We start from the raw sequence: 18,241 nt of genomic DNA on the forward strand, positions 1-18,241 counted from the left end.
GTATTAGATCAAAGAATAATAATTGTAACAGCTAAATGTATACATAGAGTTTACTATATGACAAGAATATTCTAAGTACTTTGTACTTACTATTCCATTTCACTTTCACAACAATGCAGTTAAGGTATTATTCCTGTTTTACATTGAGGGTACATAGCCTTCACAGGGTTACAGCAGTTAAACAGCAGAATCAGGACCTAATATAGGTTCCATAGTCTGTGCTCTTAAACATTATACTATCCTATTTTTTATGCTACAAAAAAAAAATTCTCTGCAGTCCTTTAGCAACATTAAAAGAAATCTTTAAAGGTATTTATTAACTCAGGCAGTTACAGGGAACCACAGGTAACATTTTTTAAAAAAAAGAAAGAAAGAAAGAATGATTCTTGGCATTTGTGCAACTACTTAAATAAGTCACTACAATTACTTCAGGTAGCCAAGACTAACCAAAAGATCCCTAAAATTAATTCTGGAAATAGTAAGAATCAAAGGTGGAGAAGGATTTCCTAATAGGAAAGAGGATGTGAAAATAAAATGAGTTTGCTTTTGAGTGTGTTCAATTTAAGATGCCAGCAAGACATTCATGTAGAAATGTCCAAGCAGGAAATTGGAAAGGTGGAAATTTCAAGTCAGTATGGTTTTAAAAGATAATGTGTGGTATTATGGATGATGTTTAAATTTTTATTTCCTTTATACCTTTCTGTGTTTAAATTTTTTCTTTAGTAACTCTAGATTATAGCAAAAATTTTTTAAAAGATAATTTTTTTAAAAAAATCAGCTAGAAATTTTTTTTAATACCATTTTCCCCATTATGTCAGGGAGAGAACTTTTTATTTATTTGTGTGGTGCAGGCATTTGAACCCAAGACCTCACGAATGACAGGCAAGTAGTTTACCACTGAGCTACATCCTCAGTGCCAAGCTAGGACTTATTAAAATTTTGCAGTTGATTTAAATTTAGATTGGCATTTAAAAGTATAAGAATCAGAAACATAATACTGTAGAGAAAAAAGTTTGAAGAGAGTATAGGGCCAAGGGGCTGGGGTTATAGCTCAATACAGCTCAGTTGGTAGAATGCTTGCCTTGCATGCACAAGGCCCTGGGTTCAATCCCCAGCACCACAAAAAGAGAGAGAGAGAGAGAGAGAGAGAGAGAGAGAGAGAGAGAGAGAGAGAGAAAGAGAAAGACTAGGGTCAATCAATCGTGCAGTGCTAACAACTGAAAAAGTCAAACAGATTGGGGAAAGGCGGCACTGGATTTGGCAATAGAGAAATTGCTGATAACCTATGAAAAGATATTTAACCAGTGGTGCAGTAAGTGAAAGATCAAACAAGAGAAACTCCTGCACCCAGACGAAAACTTTAGTCACTGTGTTATACAGCAAAAACTTGAAAACACAAATGTCTTACTATCTAGAGAACAACCAAACACTGACATATCTATACAATGGAATTGTATATGTACTGGTTGTAATGCTACTGACTTTAAACAAAAGTCATATCTATACAATGGAATATAATACAATATACAATGGAATTTAAACAAAAGACATATCTATACAATGGAATTGTATATGTACTGGTTGTAATGCTACTGACTTTAAAGTCTTTAAACAAAGACTTCCATGTTCTGTTTTGAAATTCTGAAGTTGGGACTTTAGAAACCTCTTTTCTCCTTGGTCACTTGGCTCTCTGATAAATTCTGCTGCTACAACTAAATGGAGACCAGATGTTGTTAGAGGAAGAAAAGACATATCCCTTCCTATTTGTTTGCTAGTACTGTCAGTGTCAGCCCAGAGTTACTCACAGAACAGCTGATTTTAGTTTCTAATTTTTACCGGCCCCTGCAGAACTGGCCTTTATCAGATCTCGTGAGGGAAAGCAGAAGCAGTCAGCCTGCTGCTCCATCATCAAAAGTCCAAGTTCCAGCATAAGGGGCCCTTCTCCCAAGTTTCTAAGTCTTAATAATTTCAACTTGTTCTGCCTGTTCACCCAACCTTGGAGATTGGTGGTTGTTTCTTGTAGCTATTACTTTCATGATGCCTTAATATTCCCTTTTGGACTTTTGGTTTTCTAGCACATACTTAACAACTCTTTACATTAAATATTCTCAGTTAAAATAACTGAATAAGCCTTATTAGTGAAAAGAAATAAAACATAACTACATACAACAAAAAAAAATCCCATGATCACCTTTAAAAGCTTAAAACCAAGCTTGAAAAGAATCAAATTAATTCCAAATAATACTGTTCCAAAATAAAGCTAAAGATTATTTCTAGAAATACAAAAATACACAACAAGGTAAAATTTATACTGTCTAATGACATCCAATAAAAAAAAACAATCAGGCAGGCAAAGAGGTGGGAAAATATAAGCCATAATTAAGAGAAAAAGTATTCAATTAAAATCTACCTATAAATAACATGGGTAATAAAACTGGTAGGCAAAAATTAGTTTAACAATATTCTGTATGTTTGAGAAGCCAGAAGAATGACTGAACATGTTAAGTAGAGACATGAGAGTTAGAAATAAAAATAAAAGACCCAATCTGAACTTCTAGAGATAAAAATTAAATTGTTGCATATGTAAAATGCACTGAATGAAATCAGTGGCTAATTAGACACTGCAGAAGAAAAATGGTTGATGAATTTGAAGACACAGGAATAGGAATACAAATCATCCTAACATAGAAAACAACAAAAAGAAAAAAGAGCAAGGGACCTCAGAGTTGTGAAATAATTCAAGCTTAAGTGAGGTCATCAAAAGAGAAAAGGAGGAGATATGAAAATATCTGAAGAAACAACAGCTGAAAAGTTCCTGATTTGATGAAAACTATAAACCCATTCAAAAGTGGTATTTAGAAAACTATTCCAAGGCATACTAAAACTAAATTGTTCAAAATCAGTGACAGAGAAAATCTTCAATGCAGCCAGAATTTACACATTTACACAAACACACACACACACACACACACACACACACACGAAGAATAAAATAGGGATGTCAGTGGATTTCTCAAAAACAGTGCAAGACAGGCAACAATGCAACTTTTTTTTTTTTGGAACGTGAAAAAAAATTTTATTTGCTCATTTCTAGCATTTGAAGTACTCCTCAATGACTTCCTTGGCTTGAGATTCTTTGCCATAGTCCTTAACAACAACACAACTGAAACCAACCACTTTACAGGGTTTGCCCTCTCAGTCAATTTTACAGAGGCCTACCCATTCTCTTAGTTTCTGGTTGTCATCGACCTTAATTACATCGATTTGGTGCTCAGCACAAAAGGCTTCCACCAATTTGACATACATAGGCTCATTACAGTTGGCTGCAAGCACGCAGAGATGGGCCTGGCCCATAATTTCTCTCAAAGTCCAGATGCTTCTGCAACAAACATCAGCTTCATGTTTCATTAATTTAGCCTAAGGCTTGATTTGCTAACTGCTACAAATGAGGCTCAGGATTCTCAAGACAACGAGAATAGAACCACAACCCATTTAAACACACACAAAAAACTGTCGACTGAACATTCTATAATCAGTAAAAAACATCTTTCAAAAATGAAAGCAAAATACTCTTTAGGTGTACAAAAGCTGAAAAAAATTCATTTCCAGTGGGTTCTCATTATACTGTTAAAGAAGTCCTTTATCCTGAAAGAAAATATGAAATGAAAACTTAAGACATATACAAAACGATAAAAATACCAAAAATAATAACAACATGGGTAGATTTAAAAAAAACTTTGGTTTGACTTTTTAGATCTCTTTAAAAGGCATCTGAAAAGGAATCCAAACTGAAAAGTAATATGTAATGCTATCTCTATTCACAGATGGCATGATCTTTTATGTAGAAAATTATAAGGAATTTACCAAAAAAAAAGTTAGCAAGGCTATAGGATACCAGATCAATTCATAATATATAGTATATAGATAGTATATATTTCTATATACTAACAGTGGACTTAACAAGAAATTAAGAAAACAGTTCCACACACAATAGCATTAAAATGTATGAAATACTTGACGATTCTATAATTCCTATGAAAATACATGGGACCCAAAATAGCTGAAACAATCTTTCAAGAACAACAAATTTGGAGGACTTCCCAATTCCAAAACTTCCTGCAAGGCTAGACTAACAAAGACAGTACTGGCATAAATAAAAAATATAAATCAAAGGAACAAAAAAAGGAGTCCAGAAAATAACCCTTATATTTATGGTCAACAGATTTTTGACAGGATGCCAAGACAATTAAAAGGAAAACGACAATCTTTTTCACAAATGGTTTGAGTCAACTGGATGTCCACATGCCAAAAAAATTAAGCTAGGTTAATACCTCACACCATACACAACATTTAATTCAAATGGAACAAAGATTAATAAGAGTAAGAGCTAATGCTATAAAACAAAAGAAAATTTAACCTTAAATCTTGTGACCTTAGATTGGACAATAATTTCTTAGATCTGACACCAAAGAAGGGAAACAAAAGAAAGCACTAGAAAAATTGAACTTTATCACAATTAAAACCACCAAAAAAAAAAAAAAACCTGCATAGAATGGGAGAAAATACTAGCAAATTGTGTATCTAATAAGGGACTAAGAAATGGAATCTAAAAAGAATTTTCATAACTCAACAATAAAAAGACAATTTGATTTAAATACATCTGACAAGATATTTGTCTGAAAAAGATATACACATGGCCAAGAAGCACATAAAAAGATACTCCATCATTAATCATTAGGGAAATTAAATTAAAATTAGAACGTACTACCACTTCACAAGCAGTAGGGTTGCTATCATCAAAAAGATGGACATAAACAGTGAGAATGTGGAGAGTTGGAGGCCACACACATTGCTGGTAGTAATTGTACAATAATGTAGCCACTTTGGAAAATAGTTTGGCATTTTGTCAAAAGGTTAAACATAAAATTACCACATGGCCAAGAAATTCTAACTATATTCCCAAGAAAGCTGAATACATATTTCCACATAAAAATGTGTATATGAATGTTCATGGCATAATTATTCACAACAGCCAAAAAGTGAAATATCACAAGTCTCTTAACTGATGAATAAGCAAAATGTTTTCATCCATAAAAAGAAATTAAATAATGATAAGTGATAAATATAGATGAACTCTGAAATCATAATCACAATTAAATCCTATAGAGTATTAAACAATCATCAATAACAAACTAGATATTAAAAATGTCTTTAATGTCTTTAAGAATATAAATTAAAGATTGCAAAATTTTCTCTATAAAGAGTCTGATAAATGTTTTTGGCTTGTTTATTTATTTATTTATTTGTTTTTGATTTTTTATTTGTTTTAATTAGTTATATATGACAGTAGAACGCACTTATATACTTTGATATATCATACATAGATGGGATATAATTTCTCATTTTTCTGATTATATATATTGTAGAATCACATTGGTCATACAGTCACATACATACATAAAGTAATAATGTCTGTTTCATTCTACTATCTTTCTTATCCCCACATCCCCTGCCTTCCCCTTCCCTCTAACTAATCTAAGGTAACGCTATTCTTTTTTTTGCATTACAATTCTTAATACATGTTTTTGGCTTGTTGTCATGCAGTGTCTAACTATAGATAATATGGAAAAGAAAAAGCCTGGGTAATCTAAAAAACAAACAAACAAAAACAAAAACAGGCAGCAGGAGATTTGGTCCAAAAGACATAGATTCCAAAGCCTGACTTGAACTCTGCTTGAGAGAAAATATAACAAAAACTAAAGTAAAATGAAAAAATCAGAGAGGACTTGCACCAAAAGTAAGTGCACATGCAAAGACAAAGATGAGAAGAAATCGATGACAGGGCTATGAAAAGTGAGAATCTTTATGATACTATTTTCTAAGTAAATGTAATGATAATAATGCAGGTGAAATTTCCTTAATAAAATGTCATTATTATATAACGGTTTATCCATCAACAGATAAACAAGAACAAAACTCATAAAGGATATCCAATTTAAAAAAAAATCTTGTTAATCTGATTCATTAATGCCATACAGATCAGAATGTAGATTGTTTGAGACATAAGATACTATATTTTCCTAGCTAAGCCTTAAAGTTTGTCTAGATATTTTGGAACAAACCTTTGAATTATATAGATATTTCATATTCATTGACTATGAATTATCAAAGGTCCTAGAGGTTTCTGTATCTTTTAAGAATGTTTGCAGATCACCTAAAGTTCTTTTAAAAGCTCTTCTACCCATATTGGCAAGCACTTATTTTAAAAAAATGAATAATAAGAAAAAGTAAAAATTAAAATAAAAATTAGGATACTCACCTGTTCATTTACTGAATCTCCTGCACCTTTTAAAGACTTCATAGAGACTGAAGCGTCAGCCACTCTGAAAGTCTTATTACCTCTAACATCAGCTTTTGGACTTATCAACTTGTGTCTTGATCTGGTATTTCCTTCTGTAGAAATTCCTAAGGATTTTCATTAAACAAGATTTTGAAATTATATTTTCTCATTCTCTTAAACCCTCCCTTCATAAACCTCTCCCTTAGTATCCTCTACTTTATGGGAGCTGATGGGAAAAACTTACTTTATAAACTTCTTTTAAAGTTCTCTTAATATTCAATGAATCATGTAAAGCTGATATTTTAGAGAAATACTTTAAAAAGCCATTGGGAACGTTTTTGAAAGGTGTCATGAACAGTCGTAAACCTTAAAACCAATAAAGTACAACATACTATAAATAACTTAGGAGAAATCAAAGATAGTTTTCACCAAATTAGGATGCCTTCAATGATTCCATTTTACTACTTCTCTATTAGCCACCAATAAACTTTAGAGAGTCTCTTAATATCCCTATATCAAGAAGTTTCCACACTTTTCGAAACATTAAATTTAGGCTATTTTTCATTTTAGAAATTTTCAAAGAATCTCTTACTTCATAATATGTGAAATAGTGTACAAGTTCATTAAAAGTTGATTTGCCCAACCACTGCCCAAGATGAATCAGTATTTTAAACCTCAATAGGGTCTGGTCAAATACACAAAAATAACTTGAATTTTTGAATTTGTTGTGAAGTAAGAATTTTAGATTTAGAATTTGAAGGACTGTCCTGCATTCAAGAAGGATTTCTTGATGTTTTATATTCTCCTAACACTTAAGAAGCAAAGGAGGTTTCCCAAATTTGAACATAGAAAGTCATACCTGGAACATATACTACTGATTGTTCTTCGTCAGAAACTATGAAGGAAGACATAAAGGAAAATACTATAAAAGATTATATCAGGGGCTGGGCTATACCTCAGTTGGCAGAGTGCTTGCCTTGCATGCACAAGGCCTTGGATTTAATCCCCAGCACCATAAAAAAAAGTAAGATTATATCAATATCCAAATGTTGCGCCTACATGTCTGTTATCAATTCTTCATCTCTTTTGACTGGGGAATTTACAACTAACTTCTAAAAACAAAACTAAACTAAATTACTTTAATCCAAGCAATTGAATTAAATGTAGCAAAATAATATTCTTTAAAAATTCATCTTTATATAGTCACATACAAATTGTTTCATACAAATTCTGAAGGCTTTATTCCATGAAACTTATATCTAATCTTATTTCCAAATAGGATATCTTATAATATATGTTCTGCTATTAGATTCCTTTCCATTTGTGCTCCAGTTTGCCCATTATTGAGAAACTGACAAGTTATTTTAGAATAAAGAATATAAATAATTTCAAGACAGACTCTAGCTTTGAAGAACAAACACTGTTTGGCAAGTCAATTGAGCAAAGACAAAGGCAACATTTATTTTTCTGCAGTATATTCATGAAATGTCCCATGAAGCCCTGCTACTGAAACTGAAAGAAATTTAAGACCAATAGATAAGTAAATAAATAAATATTTTGAATTTCAAAATAAGAAATTTAGAAAGGGTAAAATCATAATGTTGCTATAGAAAGAGAGCCAACATAAGCTTTTTTTCTAGAAACAAAGTCCTATTCAGAACCCTATCCAGCGAGGTCTACACTTTGGTAATCTTCTGTTACACTTCCACAAAAGAAGCCTAGAAACAATTTTCTTTTCAAACAATCTAGAAAATTCCAAAGTTTTCTGTTCTTTTGTACAATGTTTTCAAAGATTTCTGGATAAAAGCAATTATTAACTGTAGGCTTCTGGAATAGGCTAGAGTGGATGTAACACATTCAAAAAGTCAATATTTTTTAGGTGAGCAATTTTATCAACCCTAGTAATAGAGTCCAGTCTTTCCAGGGAACACTGACTGGAAATGCCTAGAATCCTATAAAAATACTAGGAATGCTAGATGGTGTTTACTGTTTGCCAGCTGGATTCTCACAGATCTCGGCATTAGCACATGTACTATCATCATAGGTTTCAGATTTGTGCTAATAATGAGGGCCCCTAAATTTTCAATTTCCTCAAACATCAGGGATGGAGCTTAGATTTTAGGAGACATATAAGGCAAGTAAACCAAAAAAGTTAGAACCTCCACTCCAAAGAAACTGACAGCAACTAGTGTGAGAGCAGAAAGAACATTTCTAAATTTACTGATATCCAATCTAAAAATAACCTTATAAAATGAAATTGTACAGGCTTCTCAATAACAAACACTGATTCATATTTTTAATATTCCTTAGGACAAGCACAGGGCCTTGTAAGCACAGCAGGCGCTCAATCCATGTTTATTTGCTATTTGAATTGTACTTAGAAGAGAGATCTGATGGGGGGGGGGGCGGTGATTCATGACAATGATGCTAGACCCTCTCTAAATGGCTGTACTTTTAAGTAGAAGGGTACAGCAATGAAGAATTTTCAGTTTTCTCCAAAGATGACCTATGGAAAGACTAACATAACTCAGTCTTAGAAAATGTACAACACTTCCCTACACCACTTATGAAGGAGCCTGCTCACAATTGGAAGAGATCAGCCCCTGGACCCCACTGAATTTCAACTTGATTTGGAAACTCAAGTATTTCTTACTTTGTTTTCTCTACTCAAACTTGACAACTTTACCCATCCTTAGTGTCAGCTAATAACTTCGCCTCCTATTTCTTAAAAACAAAACAGAACCAATTTCCCCAGGCTTCCATCAGCATATCTACTTTCCTGTGTCTGTGCCCATAGACTCTGCTTTCTCTTTTTGCTACAGATGAACAGTTCTTGCTCCTATCTAATACCAACATACCATTATACAAATTTTTTACCAAAGGGTATTGCTCCTGATATTCTCCCTTTCTTTCTCCTGAATCAATTATTTTTCCTATTAAACTGTCTACATTAGCATCGAAACATGTAAAAACTTTTTCCAGAAAAAAAAAAACCCTCTTCTCCAACCACTACACCAACTTTGCTCCCCTTCATAGCAAAACTTCTCAAGAGACATTTACTGTCTCCAACTCCTCTCTTCCCAGTCTTAAACCTACATCAATCCAGTTTTTGACTCCATCAACCCAATACAACTACTTTTGATAGTTACAATGTTCTGTATTGTTCAAAATCCATTAATCGATTCTGTTAATATTATTTGATATAGAAGACACTCTCCTTAAAATACCTTTTTGTTTAGCTTCAAAGACACCACATATTCATAATTTTTCTCCTACTTTTCTAACAATTCCTGCTCAGTCGTCTTATTAGACTCCTAACCTATAAAGTTTGGAGTGACCCAAGGCCCAGTTTTTTCCTACATCTTCTTTTTCTCTTGGTAACCTCATTCAGTTCTCAGGTCTTTAAATACCATAAATAAGTTGACTTTGACCAAAGTAATTTTTAAAAGGAGCCTACCCCCTAAACCTGATGTTGTTCCTTTTGATTATAAAAGATATCTAAAATTCAAATGTCTAAAACTTAAGTCCTAATCTTCATCTCAAAAGTTGCTATTCCAAAGCCTTCCCTTCTCAATGAGGCAATTCCATTCTTCCAGCTGCCCCCAACAAAAACAAGGAGTTATTCTTGATTCTTCTCATACCTCACATTTAGAAAATTCTGTTGGTGCTTCAAATTACATCTAGCCCCTCCTAGTCCCTATCACTTCTCACGAATAATATCACCTTGATCCTAGCCACCTTTTCCTCTCCCCAGGATTATTACAATTACTTCTTAACTGCTTTCCCATGTTTCTATGCGTAACTCCTTAACTGTCATTATTTCACTTAGTGCTGGTAAAGAACATTTTTAAATCATTCATATTAAACATCAAAGTATTTACAAGGGCCATGCTCAAGATCTTATCTCTCACCCTATCACCTCATTTGGGACCAGTTTTCCCTTCATTTATTCCTGGCTTCTTTACATTTGTCAATGAGCTATGCAAGTTCCCACCTCAAGAGTTTTTGCATTGATTTCTTCTATCCAGATAGGTCTTTTCCCAATATTTTCATGATTTTCTACCTTACTGTCTTTAGGACTTTGGTCATATGTCACCTTCTGACTGAGGCTTTTACTTCCTAAACCACATAGGTACTTAAAATGGCAAAACTCTTCCTATAACCCATCTACCTCCTCCTTCCAGCTTTATTTGCCTCCAAAATACCTATAATTATTAGACATAAAACATGTTACTTATTCATGGCCTTATCTCACTTAAATATAAGCAACAAGAGGGAGATGATTTTCCCAAACATAAAAGAAGCCTCTGGGTCCCAGTAAGCCATCTGTGAAAGAATGAAACTGACATTTAATTTTATAAGACACAAGAACTTTCAGTGTTCTTCCTCTATCTCATTCAAAATATATGAACAAGGGCTGGGGCTCTAGCTCAGTGGTAGAGCACCTGACCCTCACATGTGAGGCACTGGGTTTGATTCTCAGCACCACATAAAAAATAAATAAAGATACTGAAAAAAATATGTAAACAAAACTTATTACTTCTAACTATATCCATACAAAATTTTTTAAATACAAAAAAAACCTTCTAAGTTAATTTGACTTCAACAATATTTGAAAATGCTTTCAAATAAAATATTTGAAAATGCTTTCATCCACACTATTCTATCTAGTAATATGTAATCTTATCTTCATCTCATTATCTTATTATTCAGGATTTACCAATAAGTATGTACTTTAAGGAGAAGTTGAAGAGGCATAATATATACCAAATGCATATTGAACCTGCTATTGCGTTCTCTGTGCCACCTTATTTCTACTTTGATTACTTTAGAAACATCTCAATGTGACAAGAATTAGCAAGTTGTAAAGCATTTTTAGTGCTGGTACCAATTTATTTAAATGCCCAAAATTAAAAGAGTAATTATAATCCACAGGCAGAAGGGTTAGAAAGAAGCATCTTGGGCTGGGGTTGTGGCTCAGCAGTATAGAGCTCACCTAGCACGCGTGAGGCCCTGGGTTTGATCCTCAGCCCCACATAAATGTAAAAATAAATAAAGGTATTGTGTTCAACTACAACTAAAATATAAATATATATATATATATATATATATATAAAAAGAAAGGAAGAAGCATCTCTATTCTAGATATCCAGTGTAGGAAATAAGTTTATAGTGCTACCCACTCTAATCTTCTCAGTTGTAATCACCAGCAACAAAAAGTATATGTAATTATTATTGACCACAGAGACCTGAGCTTGTATATTATCTTTACATTCACATAAAGTCTTTGCCTATTTTTATTTGAGAACTCAATAGCAGAGATTATAGCTACAGAAATGTTCTTGATGAGGTCCCTTGCAGTTCATATTTGTTAATATCAAATCATTAATATAGTTAATGATAATCCACTTAAGTGCATGTAAGTAATCAAATTTAGATACTGCAAAAACACTAACTGCTTCTAACATTACCAGAAACTATTACAAAGGAGGAAAGCAATTTACAACTGATCCAACATTTTCCTGGAAGATTTAACTCATAAAATGTCAATGTGGCATACTCATCATTTACACTTACTAACACATGAGGCCTCTGTATGACATACTTTGTGCAAAATACCACTGCTGAATCACATTGTGTAGGAGATGCATAATTCACAGCAGCAGTTTTAAAATGTGGTAATGATCTGTCCTCATGATGGAAACTTCTAGAATTGACAAATCTCTTAGTCACATTTCTCTAATTGCTTCTCAAAACAATTAGAGAGCATTGAAAATCTTTTCTTCAATAGTATTAAAAGAATTTGAGATCATAGTTGCATATTATTTGACCCTTTTCTATTGAAAATTCTACTACCAAGGCTCTGGGTTAGTCTGGGCAATCAACAATGTAACTGAAAAGAAATAAAAAATCAACCCATAGGAATAAACAAAATGATTCATATCTATCATTATGCTTCTCAGCAAATTCTCTGTAACAAAATCATATCTGGCACTGCTTTTATGCCCCATGATGATTTGAAATGAAAATATCTGAGGCTGGATGTTAACTGGTCATCAGAGGGATTAGGCTGGGGAAACAGGTGATGCTAGTAACCTTGCAATTCCTTTCCAACATCTTAATTTCTACAGAATGTCATCCTATTTTTCCCATACAATTTCAGTTCCTCAACATCACTGAGTAGCTGAGTATTTTATATTAAATTTCAGAGTGAGAGTATAAGACATAGGGTGTATTTGTGACTTTTCTATATGAAATAGAGTGATATCTATATAAATGAGAACAGAGCTGCTAAATCCAAGAGCATACCGTCATTCCACACACTTGTTAATTTAGTCCCACTGCAATCAATTGTCATCCCACCCCCAACCACTTATTCTATATCAGAACAATACCATTGATTGTTATAATGAGATAAGAATCTCCTGTCTCTCAAAATACTTTCAATACAGAGGCAGTGTTTCATAAGGAAAGGTTCATTCCAATTTCTGGACTTCCTAATTCAGCCCAGTTGTCCCCCATGCACATATTCTCTTCTCATCCCTACTGACAGTTAAGGGAAAAATTATTTAATTTGCACAGTGCACTAGTGCGCTTTCATCCACAGTGTATGTACATAATTTCATTTGATTCTCACCAACCTATCAGAGACAAGTGGTAATTTTGTTTAGTAATTGCATAATACTAAACACCCAGCAGCAAAGAATGCAAAAATAGTCCTCTCTTCATATGAAACTCTAATCCTAGTAACTCAATAAGGAGAACTGGTAATACAATTTTGTAAATTTCACTGGGAGCTAAGTAGAATGTCTAAAGAGTGATTCCACCAAAGGTAACAGCAATATCTCAACTCCAACCCCAATCCTCAAAATCAGACAAAAAGACTTGCCTCTGCAGGTAACCAATAACACTGATTGCATTTCTTCTCCCAAGTAATGCGCCTCTAAGGAACTAAAAGTAAATTACCATGAGGAAAGCTCAGGTTACAACAGTCTACCCTACCCAGGGGAAAATAGCCCTGTCAAGCAAACATCACGGATATTGAAATGGGACTACTACCATGGTGATGGAAGGGCTCCAAACAATCGCACAATTTCAAGCCCTGCCCTTGGTGACCCGCGATCTACCTGTAAATCACCTTCCTAGGCACCTGATTTTGTAATCAGCACCACCAGAACACATCTCTGTGAAACCAAGCCCTACACCTAAAGCCTCAATTCGAAAATGTAACATCACTGAAAGGCCCTTAAAGTCCGACAAAGTCTTGACTTGAGCCTAACAGCATAGACTATGGGGCAATTCTAAATCAAGACAAAAAGCTCCCTGCCCGGCCAGCAACTGCCCCTGTCCAGCTCACATCCACTCTTCCTCAACCATAAGCCTACACTCTGTCCGCCTGGGTCACACAGGGAGGGTCGGTGGACGGAGCCTCCCGGTCCCAGGCTGGGCCAAGACTAGGCCATCTTTCAAAGCTCACCACCAAGGAGGGCAGGGAACCGTCGGTGCAGTGTCGCACACCTGAATTCCTGTCTGATGACACCTAAGACCCAAGCAAGAGGGAGCCCGGCACCTAGACTGAGGCCGGACAGCGCGTCTCCGCCTTCGGGTTAGATCGCGCTTTCCCTGGCCACCCAGAGTCCCACGCGACAGCTCGCCCCTCGGCCGGGGGAGGGCGCCGGCGCCCCCTGCCAGCCGGGCAAAAGGATACAGTCGCGGCTCCAGAACGCCGCGGCGCCCGGGCGGGAGGGGCCCGCCACGTCCGCCATCTTGAAACAACCGCCACTCGGGGCGTTGCGCCGAGGCCGCCACGCCCCGGCCCCCAGTCTCAGTCCCCATTGGACGCACGGCGCAGAGGCCCGCCCCCGCTTGCGCGGCCGGCTGCGGCGGGGCAAGAGGGTCAGGGCGAAAGGGAGGCGGGGTCCGAGTGGTGCGGAGTGGAGCGCAGCGCCGGGCCGCGGGAACGAGCGCCGGGAGGAACTACTGTGGCCCGACCAGTTCGGGCCGCCCATCTCCTCTCCGCCGCGCTCTCAGGCGCCGAGAACTACAGCTCCCGGCATGCCGTGAACTGTATGGCCGAGGCGCCCAGGCGGGGTCCGGCCCTCCTTCGGCCCGCCCCGCTTTCCTCACCGGCCTCAGGCGCTGTCTCCGCCGCGCGCGGAGCCGGGACGCGAGCCATGGAGGAGGCGTCGCCCTCGCTGCTGAGCTGCAGCAAGCCGCACCTGGAGAAGTTGACACTGGGCATCACCCGCATCCTAGGTGAGGGGACCGAGAGCCAGGGGAAGTCGAGTCTGGGACGAGGGGGCTTGGAGAAGAAAAGAGGATGGAGAGATGATGTGTGGGGTGGACGGCTCGACGCTAAACCCTGCGTACGAGCAGGCGTCGCTGCTCTGACATCGGTGGTTGAGGGAAAAGGGGAGACCCGGGTGCGTGACCTGGCCCGGTAAGAGTTTGCGGGGAGTGTTCCCAGAAAGAGCTGGGAAGCCGGAAATTCCCCCCCCCCTGCCCACTTCCAGGGTCTGAAAGACCGGCCAAGAAGTGCAAAGGGAAGACAGTAAGCACCTGGCATTTGGGAGGCCAGGTCTCCCAAGAGGCATTCTTAGCCAAGGTGGTATCCTTGAAACCCTAGCCTTTCTCTGGTACCACAGTGAGCTGGGGAAATGATGCAGCCAACCTCCCTAAGAAAGCATCAACCGCCAAGCTCTCCTTGTGCTGCACCTAAAGTGGTCAGAAAGGAGTCAAAGCTTGTGCCGCTGATGGGTTACAGTTTTTCTTTAATTCAGCGTTTATTTAGTAACCACCCCTGATGGGCTAGGGATATAGCTCGGTGGTAGCACCTAGTAAGTGCAAAGTCTGGATTCAATCACCACTAACACACACACAATAGGAACCACTACTGTAAGATGCTGGGGTTAGTGATGAAAAACTGAACAAGTAGCATGAAACGAGGTCAGTAACCTATCACTGCTCAGAAGTAGCACAGAGGAGGTGATTGGCTTTGGGGGGAAATTAAAGAACATGTCCCAGAGATGATACTATATTTTCATTGATAAATAAGAGTTAGCCACACTACCAAGGAGGAGAAAGGCTCTCTTAAGCAGACTGAAAAGCGTGCCTCAGTGCCTTCCCATCACAATTGTAATATACTTGAAATTTCTCTACTGTGTCCCACAATTTCCTGTAGGATCTGCTCTCATCTGTTAGTTTTCACTGCTTTGGCCACAGGGTGGCCATATTAAGGCTATGACTTTAAACACACTAACCTTGCTTCTGCTTTAAACTCTTTGCAATTTGTTTGGCCTTCCACCTGGAATTATTTTCCTCTGAATGTTTCCCTCACAACATTCAGATTTCTGATGAAATTATTATTATGCCAGAGAAGCCATCCCTGAATATAGTTGTAACAATATCCATCCTTCCTGCTCTTTCCTTAACTTACTTTAAAAAAAAAATGGGCACCACATCACTAATTGAAATTATGAATATAATAATTTTTTTTAATTTGTCTTTTTATAGAAGTCCAAGGTTTATCTTAGGAATGTGCAGTTTAAGATATGAAAATCAATTAATATAATTTGTTAATAGAATAAAAGAGAACCAATACAGTCATCTCAATTGATGCAGAAAAAGCACATGATAAAATCCAACACCCTTTTTTTTTTAAACTTTGTTTATTTTTATATGTTACTGAAGCTTAAACCCAGTGCTTTGCATGTGCTAGGCGAGCACTCTACTGCTGAGCCACAACCCCAGCACCCCCAACATCCTTTCTTGATTTTAAAAAGAAAAAAAAAAAAAAACTTAAACTAAAAATACAATGGAATAGTGATAGAACTTCCTCATGCTGATAAAGGGCATCTGTAGAAAGTCCACAGCTAACATCATGGTGGAAGCCTGACAGCTTTCCCCCTTCAGATCAAGAACAACAACAAAAAAGTCAGAGGTCCCCAAGTCCACATCAAGTTTGATGTTCCCTGGGAGTATTATAAGACAGGGAAGATTGTCATATTTAGGAATATGATTTATTACAGAAGAGGGATATAAAGCAAAATCAGCAAAGAGAAAGATAAATGTGGGGATGTCAAGGAAACCAGGTGTGAAGCCGCATTGAATGTACTTAATTTTTCCAGCAACATGTTGTTATAGTATATCTGAAATGTATATCAGGAATGTTTACCTAAGGCTAGGAGTCCAGAACTTTTACTGAAAATCAGTCATCTAGGTACCTTTCACCTACCAAACACCAAAATTCCAGACTCTCTAAGGAAAAATAGGTATTCAGCATAAACCATATTGTTTACAAAAATACTTTAGATATGGCACATCATTCTTATCAGAAAATGTTGAGAACCCTCCTCAGATTCAGTTTTCTAGCCAACCCAGGGCAACTGAAAGAATTTCAGTCTTAGGCCTATTATATTTGGTCTTTTCTCAATAACAAGAATTCTCCTCTTACCACTTACGTACACATTGTATTCTATTCAGGGTAAGTAGGCAGAAAAATGAAATAAAATCAGAAATAAAGATTTCTCCACTTACAGATGATACACTCTTGTATATAGAAAACCCTAAGGAATTCATAAAAGTGGGGGGATCCTATTGTGTTAGCTTTTTACTGCTGTGACCAAAATACCTGATAAGAACAAAGAGGAAAAGTTTATTTGGGACTCAGTTTCTGAGGTTCAGTTCATGGTCAGCTGACTCCATTGCTCTAGGCCTAAGGTGAAGCAGAACATCATGGCAGAAGGGTGTGGCAGAACAAAGCTGCTCAGCTCATGGCAGCCAAGAAACAGAAGTGCAAGAAAGGGCCAGAGACTAATATAATCCCCAAGGGCACATCCCCCAGTGACCTACATCTTCAGGCCTTGACACCCACCTAACCCCCTGCTTACAGTTACCACCCAGTAGTCCATTCAAATTATTCATCAAATGGATTAATCTACTAATGAGATTATAGCCCTTATGATTCAATTATTGTTTAAAAGCCCCACCTGAACCTTGCTAGGGAAGAACTGGGAAATTAATTTGGTTACTATTCACAAAGCCTCTCATATCTTTGTCTGGCTTTGTGGCCAGAATTCTTAAATCATGTAAGTGACAGCTTCCTCTGACCTGTGCATATTCACCTGTCTTGGAAAGTCTCTTTTCCAAGCCCACAAACCCAAACTCTTTGTATCTGTCAAGGTTCTTAATTGCAGGCCCTAGAATACACTCTGGCTAGAATAAGAAACAATATGCACTTTAGCTAGTTAAGTCTAGAAAGGTATCCATTAAGGGGCAGTAACTTAAAAAAAATTGGGAGACCTGAAGCAGACTCTACAATGAGAACTTAACTGCAAAAAAAAAAAAAAAAAAGGTGTTAAGTAGTAAGTACCTGAAGTACCTGCAGTTAATGTAATAAAGAAGCTTAGTGTTTAAAAAGTTATGTTGCTGCTGATGCCATCATTGCAATACCCAACCCGATGAGATCAAAATACCTCTGAAATTATGCTTGTGAGAAGGTCTCCTCTCTGCATTTCCCCTCTACATCACCTGCTTATCCCTTTTCCAAACTTATGGGAATTTTGTTTTTCTGAGGAATCCTAAATGCAGTGGAATCTGGGAAATGCAGTTTTTAGCTGTCCAATCTCTAAAATACAGGTGTGCACACTAGGAGGAAGCAGAGGTAGGTGTTCATTGAACCACTCTGCAGTAACTTCCACATCATCCTTCAAGGGCCAGATAAGCTGTGCATTATTTCTGACATCTTCCTATCACTTGTTCAGTCTTCATCAACCTCCCTCTGCATTCAACTCCTGTGGTCCTTAGGGTCATTATCACCTATTTTAACTCATAATTATATAATCCTGAAGTTTTCACTTTTGTTGTATATTTGTCTTGTTTAACTAGCAGTGAGTTTCTCGA

The 18,241-nt window shown here is 36.8% G+C and overlaps 2 protein-coding genes across 11 annotated transcripts in view; one reads left to right on the top strand and one right to left on the bottom strand.

Moving 5' to 3' along the window:
* Kiaa1328 (KIAA1328 ortholog) overlaps window positions 1-14,124 on the bottom strand; it is a 249,069-nt gene extending 234,945 nt beyond the window's left edge. For 3 of the 5 annotated variants that reach the window (XM_076836586.2, XM_076836585.2, XM_076836590.2), the window contains exons 1-3: window positions 14,049-14,124; window positions 7,200-7,235; window positions 6,320-6,465 (exon numbers count right to left, since the gene is read on the bottom strand). In XM_076836586.2, coding sequence (XP_076692701.2) covers window positions 6,320-6,465; window positions 7,200-7,235; window positions 14,049-14,106 — 240 coding nt within the window. In that variant the 5' untranslated portion in view covers window positions 14,107-14,124. Of the gene's footprint in view, window positions 1-6,319; window positions 6,466-7,199; window positions 7,236-13,858; window positions 13,963-14,048 lie in introns of those variants that run through there. The other 2 variants (XM_076836587.2, XM_076836589.2) reach the window with 2 other exon arrangements.
* A 320-nt stretch (window positions 14,125-14,444) lies between these two features.
* The window catches only part of Tpgs2 (tubulin polyglutamylase complex subunit 2), a 35,235-nt gene continuing 31,438 nt past the window's right edge, over window positions 14,445-18,241 (top strand). For all 6 annotated transcript variants that reach the window (XM_076836655.2, XM_076836656.2, XM_076836654.2 and 3 more), the window contains exon 1: window positions 14,445-14,596. In XM_076836655.2, the coding sequence (XP_076692770.1) occupies window positions 14,515-14,596 (82 nt within the window). In that variant the 5' untranslated portion in view covers window positions 14,445-14,514. The remainder of the gene's footprint in view (window positions 14,597-18,241) is intronic.

The sequence above is a fragment of the Callospermophilus lateralis genome, chromosome 17 (genome assembly GCF_048772815.1).
Source record: "Callospermophilus lateralis isolate mCalLat2 chromosome 17, mCalLat2.hap1, whole genome shotgun sequence".
Lineage (NCBI taxonomy): Eukaryota > Metazoa > Chordata > Mammalia > Rodentia > Sciuridae > Callospermophilus > Callospermophilus lateralis.